Source organism: Oncorhynchus mykiss, chromosome 25, assembly GCF_057628025.1.
Source record: "Oncorhynchus mykiss isolate SJ-2025 chromosome 25, ASM5762802v1, whole genome shotgun sequence".
Classification (NCBI taxonomy): domain Eukaryota; kingdom Metazoa; phylum Chordata; class Actinopteri; order Salmoniformes; family Salmonidae; genus Oncorhynchus; species Oncorhynchus mykiss.
The window spans coordinates 87,852,501-87,860,276 of record NC_143046.1 but is presented as its reverse complement, the minus strand read 5'-3'; the positions used below and the strand labels follow the sequence as shown (position 1 = coordinate 87,860,276).

The window sequence follows — 7,776 nt, the reverse complement described above, 5'->3', positions numbered from 1 at the left end:
CTACGTGACAATCCGTCCCACATGGCAGTCCGTCCCACATGACAGTCCGTCCTACGTGACAGTCTGTCCCACATGGCAGTCCGTCCCACATGGCAGTCCGTCCCACATGGCAGTCCGTCCTACGTGACAGTCCGTCCCACATGGCACCCAGTTCTCTATGTGGGGCTCTACATTTGACCAGAACGCTACGGGCCAGTTTGAGAGCAGCAAACATCTATGTGCCCTGGTCAACAGTAGTGTATTGCCCTATGGGGCCCTGGTCAACAGTAGTGCACTACCCTATGGGCCCTGCTCTATTGTAGTGCACAACCCTATAGGCCCTGGTCTAAAGTAGTGCACTACCCTATGGGCCCTGCTCTATTGTAGTGCACAACCCTATAGGCCCTGGTCTAAAGTAGTGCACTACCCTATGGGCCCTGGTCTATTGTAGTGCACTACCCTATGGGCCCTGGTCAACAGTAGTGCACTACCTTATGGACCCTGGTGTATTGTAGTGCACTACCCTATGGGCCCTGGTCAACAGTAGTGCACTACCTTATGGACCCTGGTGTATTGTAGTGCACTACAAAGAGAGTAGGGTGCTATTTGGAACTCAGCCTATTGCTTTCTGTCAGGGATCATTACATCAGCCAGTCCTCCTCCACTGGGAACAGACATTAGTTCAACGTCTAGTTTTGATATACATTTGGTTGACTTGTCAACTAACGTGACATCAACAACAAAATGTCAGCATGTCATTGGATTGAAGTTACAAGTTTGGTGAAAGAAATGACAGAATTCCCTTACGTTGCTTACTCTGTTTCAAATCCAATCAGTTTTTCGCGTTGATTCAACTTCATCACATTGAATTTTCTTGGTTGAAATGACGTGGAAACAACGTTGATTCAACCAGTTTTTGCCCAGCGGGCATCTTCAGCAGGTAGATGAGTGTCCTCTTGTGCTCCCCCTGGCTGTCATCAAGGGTATTCCACTCCTGTTCCATTCTGCAGTCTCATGTATGTGTGTTTGTTTGGACAAGGATTCTGTTGAAATGTTAGTGTGGAGAAGTGGTTTGTACAGGCAATGGTAACAGGGTCGGTGTGTGTGTGTGTGTGTGTGTGTGTGTGTGTGTGTGTGTGTGTGTGTGTTGCTGAGAGAGCGAAGGAGAGAGAGAGAGCGAGAGACAGAGAGAGAGACAGAGAGAGAGACAGAGACAAAGACAGAGAGAGACAAAGACAGACAGAGAGACAGAGAATGTCTAAAGTTAAAGGTTCTATGATGACATATTATGTTGTCTTCTTCAGAGATCTAGAACCAGAACTAACAGGGCAGGGTTCTAGAGTCTAGAGGGGTTCTAGAGTCTGGTGATGAGCAGTAAGTCATCTTCTTGGATTGGTTGGATGGATGAATCTAGTTCACTTTTCAACCAATCATAATAATTAAGCCAAATCAGAGTTCCATTTCCAGTTGAGAGTTGGGTGTTGATGGCTCAGTAAGTTTGTACAGTAACTCTATGGCTGGGTATTGAGAGTTGGGTGTTGATGGCTCAGTAAGTTTGTACAGTAACTCTATGGCGGGGTATTGAGAGTTGGGTGTTGATGGCTCAGTAAGTTTGTACAGTAACTCTATGGCGGGGTATTGAGAGTTGGGTGTTTATGGCTCAGTAAGTTTGTACAGTAACTCTATGGCGGGGTATTGAGAGTTGGGTGTTGATGGCTCAGTAAGTTTGTACAGTAACTCTATGGCGGGGTATTGAGAGTTGGGTGTTGATGGCTCAGTAAGTTTGTACAGTAACTGTATGGCTGGGTATTGAGAGTTGGGTGTTGATGGCTCAGTAAGTTTGTACAGTAACTGTATGGCTGGGTATTGAGAGTATATTGTACTGTACAGTCAAGCCTATGGGTCCGGACCGTCCAGTGGTCTGTAGAGGGCAGGAGCATTGTCTTGCGTCAGACTCTGACGTCACTCCAACCCAACGCTAGTCCTGCGATCAACAGGCGACGGTTGCGCTGTCTGACGTATGACAATGGGCCTGGTTGGTCTATAGAAGCTAGGGAATAGGGATGTGGTGTTGTGTACATGGCTGTGAGTTGAACGACCCTACTCCTTATATAGCAGACTACTTTTAGCATGAGTCTAGCTAAGAGTAGTGCACTATACAGGGAATAGGGTGCCATTTGGGATCCACACTTAGAGAGCCCAGAAGGTGAGCAGCTTGTTGCCATTCACTGAGTCCCAAATGGCACCCTATTCCCTATATAGTGCACTACATTTGACCAGAGCTCTATGAACCCTGTGCACTATGAAGGGGAATAGGGTGCGCTATAGTGTGCCATTTGGGACGTTAGCCTTTTGTCTTGTCTTGCTTCACTGCAGTGCTGAGTCAACTCCTTAACACACTGAGCCAGACAGGTCTGCTTCCCCTGGAGTGTAGAAGTCAGGAATGGGCAGGCCGGTGTGCAGGGTCACCTACAGAACAAACAAAAATCATAATCTTCCTCCTCCTTCCTCATCCTCCTCCTCCTCATATCCTAGCAGCAGAAAATAATAGTTCTCGAAGCAGATCGAACAATCTGTAGATGTCATTGCAGGTATTGAACAGCAGGTGGAGCTGTTGAACTAATGTGAAATAGACTGAGCTATTGTATCACTCACTGCATGAGGTGTAAACAAGCACTGCATTACCAATAGAGCCACGATACCCATAAAACCCAGCAGTCAAACAGTTCCAATCGTTTTTTCACCATTCATTTTCTCTGTAGGAGATTTTAGAAATACTTTTTTTATTTTACCTTTTATTTAACTAGGCAAGTCAGTTAAGACAGCTGGGGAACAGTGGGTTAACTGGTCTAGGAACAGTGGGTTAACTGGTCTAGGAACAGTGGGTTAACTGGTCTAGGAACAGCGGGTTAACTGGTCTAGGAACAGTGGGTTAACTGGTCTAGGAACAGTGGGTTAACTGGTCTAGGAACAGTGGGGTTAACTGGTCTAGGAACAGTGGGTTAACTGGTCTAGGAACAGTGGGTTAACTGGTCTAGGAACAGTGGGGTTAACTGGTCTAGGAACAGTGGGTTAACTGGTCTAGGAACAGTGGGTTAACTGGTCTAGGAACAGTGGGGTTAACTGCCTGTTCAGGGGCAGAACGACAGATTGTTACCTTGTCAGCTCAGGGGTTTGATCTTGCAACCTTTCGGTTACTAGTCCACCGCTCTAACCACTAGTCTACCCTGCCGCCCCAACTACATATGAGGGTTTGTGTTTAGTGGAGGCTTACGTCTGGCGTGATGTTTTGACAACCGTGTAAATCGCTCTAGGACAAGGTGACTTTTATCAATATATTCTCCTGTGTCGCCCTCCAAAAAAAATGGAACGCTAATTAGTCGCTAATGTGGCTATCATACAGAACTACAAATGGCTGTCTCAAGCTGGGGTGGCAGTGTAGCTTAGTGGTTAGAGTGTTGGACTAGAAACTTTAAGGTTCTACGTTGGGGCTATAACGTTGTTTCTACGTTGGGGCTATTGCATTGTTTCTACGTTGGGGCTATAGCATTGTTTCTACGTTGGGGCTATAACGTTGTTTCTACGTTGGGGCTATAACATTGTTTCTACGTTGGGGCTATAACGTTGTTTCTACTTTGGGGGTATAGTGTTGTTTCTACGTTGGGCTATAACGTTGTTTCTACGTTGGGGCTATAACGTTGTATCTACGTTGGGGCTATAGCATTGTTTCTACGTTGGGGCTATATCGTTGTATCTACGTTGGGGCTATAACGTTGTTTCTACATTGGGGCTATATCGTTGTATCTACGTTGGGGCTATAACGTTGTTTCTACGTTGGGGCTATAACGTTGTTTCTACGTTGGGGCTATAACGTTGTATCTACGTTGGGGCTATAACGTTGTTTGTACATTGGGGCTATAGCGTTGTTTCTACGTTGGGGCTATAACGTTGTTTCTATGTTGTTTATATGTTACCTGTACGTTTCGGTTGAGGCTGATAGCAGGGTAGTAGAGCCCCTCGATGCCTTCGAAAGCCACAGGACCCTGCTGTTCGTCGTTGATGAGGAAGATGAGGACCCTTCTGGTGAAGTCTAACAACACTCCTACTGTAGCCCCTTTACTGACGCCCCCGTCCGTCCTGAAGAGACACACAGAATGTCAAATAAACACAGTATGCATAGTATACAGTATTCAGACCCCTTCCCTTTGACCACATTTTGTTACGTTACAGCATTATTCTACAATTGATCAAATAATATAAAATTCTCATCAATCTACACGCAAAACCCCATAATGACAAAGTGAATTACAGGTTTTCCTGAAATTTTAGCAAATGTATAAAAAAAACAGAAATACCTTATTTACATAAGTATTCAGACCCTTTGCTATAATACTCCAAATTGAGCTCAGGTGCATCCTGTTTCCATCGATCATCCTTGAGATGTTTCTACAACTTTATTGGAGTCCACCTGTGGTAAATTCAATTGATTGGACATGATTTGGAAAGGAACACACCTGTCTATATAAGGTCCGATAGTTGACAGTGCATGTCAGAGCAAAAACCAAGCCATGAGGTCGAAGGAATTGGCCGTAGAGCTCAGAGACAGGATTGTGTTGAGTCACAGATCTGGGGAAGGTTACCAAAAATTGTCTGCAGCATTGAAGGTCCCCAAGAACACAGTGGCCTCCATCATTCTTAAATGGAAGAAGTTTGGAACCATCAATACTCTTCCTAGAGCTGGCCGCCCGGCCAAACTGAGCAATCTGGAGAAAAGGGCCTTGGTCAGGGAGGTGAACAAAAACCCGATGGTCACTCTGAGAGACCTCCGGAGTTCCTCTGTGGAGATGGGAGACCCTTCCAGAAGGACAACCATCTCTGCAGCACTCCACCCAAATCGAAAAACCTGTTTTTTTCTTTGTCATCATGGGGTATTGTGATGTCAGTATGAGGTATTGTGATGTCATTATGGGGTATTGTGATGTCATTATGGGGTATTGTGATGTCATTATGGGGTATTGTGATGTCATTATGGGGTATTGTGATGGCATTATGGGGTATTGTGATGTTATTATGGGGTATTGTGATGTCATTATGGGGTCTTGTGTGTAGATGGATGAGGAAGAAAAAAAACAATTTAATCAATTTTAGAATAAGGCTGTAACGTAACAAAGTGGGGAAAAAGTCAAGGGGTCTGAATACTTTCCTGAATGCACTGTTTGACATAGAAACACCGGATTTTCGTCATTATTTTTTTTTTTTTTTAATCTAAAATCTAAAAATGATTAATAATATTAATAATGAGAAAGAGAACGCATGTTTACATTTTTACAAAAAAATAAATAAATGAAATATCTAATTTACATACAGTAAGTATTCCCACCCTTGAGGCAACACTATGGTGAGAAAAAAAGATCTATTTAATCACTTTATAACGCAACAAAATGTGGAATAGGTGAAAGGGTGTGAATACTTTCTGAAAGCTCTGTAAATACCTACAGTCCCTTTTTCTTTCTTCTTAAGAAAAATAAAAACTTGCATCGTTGGAAAAGCATTTCACCTTGTTGTTTACCAAGCATGTGACAAATACAAGTAGATTTGATTTGAGTCCTACTGACACATCTTAAGCATACAGGGAAAAGAAGCAGTATCTTCACAGTCGTGTAACCGGTGAGAAATGGTCAGCTGGTTAAGCAGCTAGTTGTGTTTAAAAATCGGTGACGTCACTCGCTATGAGACCTCGAAGTAGTTTCCCCGCGGCTTTTGTGGAGCGATAAGTAACGATGTTTCGAGGGTGACTGTTGTCATTGTGTTCAGAGGGTCCCTGTTTGAAGTTCAGGTTGGGGCGCGGAGAGGGACGGAAGTAACACTGTTACATTGGTGCCGTGACCTGGATCACTGGTTGCTGTGGGGAAGGAGGTCAAAGGGGGGAGTAACCGGTGTGAAATGGCTAGCTAGTTAGCAGTGTGCGCTAGTAGCGTTTCAATCTTTGACGTCACTCGTTCGGAGACCTGGAAGTAGTTGTTTCTCTTGCTCTGCAAGGGCCGTGGCTTTTATAGAGCTGTAGGTAACGATGCTTTGCGGGTGACTGTTGTCGATGTGTTCAGAGGGTCACTAGTTTGAGCCCAGGTCAGGGGCGAGGAGATGGATGGAAGCAACACTGTTACACAAGCCAGAGTGGATTGGTTGGTGTTTCATTATACAAAGCCTCTCCATTAGCTGTTGGTGTGGATGCATCAGGTATACCAGGTGACCTACCTGTTGGTGTGGATGCATCAGGTGTACCAGGTGACCTACCTGTTGGTGTGGATGCATCAGGTATACCAGGTGACCTACCTGTTGGTGTGGATGCATCAGGTGTACCAGGTGACCTACCTGTTGGTGTGGATGCATCAGGTGTACCAGGTGACCTACCTGTTGGTGTGGATGCATCAGGTGTACCAGGTGACCTACCTGTTGGTGTGGATGCATCAGGTGTACCAGGTGACCTACCTGTTGGTGTGGATGCATCAGGTGTACCAGGTGACCTACCTGTTGGTGTGGATGCATCAGGTGTACCAGGTGACCTACCTGTTGGTGTGGATGCATCAGGTGTACCAGGTGACCTACCTGTTGGTGTGGATGCATCAGGTATACCAGGTGACCTACCTGTTGGTGTGGATGCATCAGGTGTACCAGGTGACCTACCTGTTGGTGTGGATGCATCAGGTGTACCAGGTGACCTACCTGTTGGTGTGGATGCATCAGGTGTACCAGGTGACCTACCTGTTGGTGTGGATGCATCAGGTATACCAGGTGACCTACCTGTTGGTGTGTGAGTTGTTGTGCATGAACCAGGAGCGGTTGTTGTCCACGTACATGGCCCAGGCCCTATCATCTTTCCCCAGCATCACGTCCTTCAGCACGTCGCCGCGGGCAACCCCAAACGCAGGGTCCGGGTGGTTGTCATAGCGATCCACCGTGATCTCCCAGTAGTGCACACCGCGGGAGAAGCCTGAATTACCCATGACCACCCTGTCATCGTAGCTGTTGCACGTCACCGTCAGGTTGTCATTGGAGAGGATGATGTCAGGGTGGGCTGACGCGGGGTCAAAGGTGAACCAGGCAACTACAAGAAGTAGACACACACACACAGACAGATAAAGAGGTTCACTTTTATGTTTTCCCACCATAAGGAACCATCAGCATGGTGAAAACACCTAACAGAGGAGATGAGGCTAGAAACTGGTGGTCTGAGGTGAGGTTAGACCAGCGTTTCCCAAACTCGGTCCCGGGGACCTCAAGTTGTTCACGTTTTTAGCTATCATTCCACTGCTTGACGAACATTGTCTTTGGCATATGACACGTGCATACAAGGAGTGGAATGACAGCTACTGCATCCCAGAGTGTTATCAGAATAGAAGACTTATGTACTGGCTGATACTCTACGGTACGGTACAGGCTTAAACACATATCTCTGGCACATACTGTCAAATACACTATTATTATAAATAAATGACAGATATTACAAATACAATAGTCCATTAGACACTCAAGGAGAGGGCCGTTGCTATCTCTGTGGGCGCTCTGTGGGACTTGATACTGTTACCATGGTAATTGGAACATCAGAACACGAGAGTTCCCATGGGAACATAAGTTTTAAAAAAAATGTTGATTGGAGGTTCCCAGTGAAACCTGGAATAACTGAAGCCCTCATTGGACAGCAAACTGCTCACCCTTTGGTTATCAATTCAATGATTGGTTGCTGTGATGACATTGGCAATGATCAGGTTAGGAGTGGAGCAGAGTAGACATTCAGCA

The 7,776-nt window shown here is 45.6% G+C and overlaps 1 protein-coding gene across 3 annotated transcripts in view; it reads right to left on the bottom strand.

Moving 5' to 3' along the window:
* Positions 1-1,483: 1,483 nt before the first annotated feature.
* Positions 1,484-7,776, bottom strand: part of LOC110505965 (E3 ubiquitin-protein ligase TRIM9) — an 82,624-nt gene continuing 76,331 nt past the window's right edge. For all 3 annotated transcript variants that reach the window (XM_036962969.2, XM_036962970.2, XM_090221355.1), the window contains 3 exons: positions 6,781-7,084; positions 3,954-4,116; positions 1,484-2,448 (listed from right to left, as the gene is read on the bottom strand). In XM_036962969.2, the coding sequence (XP_036818864.2) occupies positions 2,371-2,448; positions 3,954-4,116; positions 6,781-7,084 (545 nt within the window). In that variant the 3' untranslated portion in view covers positions 1,484-2,370. The remainder of the gene's footprint in view (positions 2,449-3,953; positions 4,117-6,780; positions 7,085-7,776) is intronic.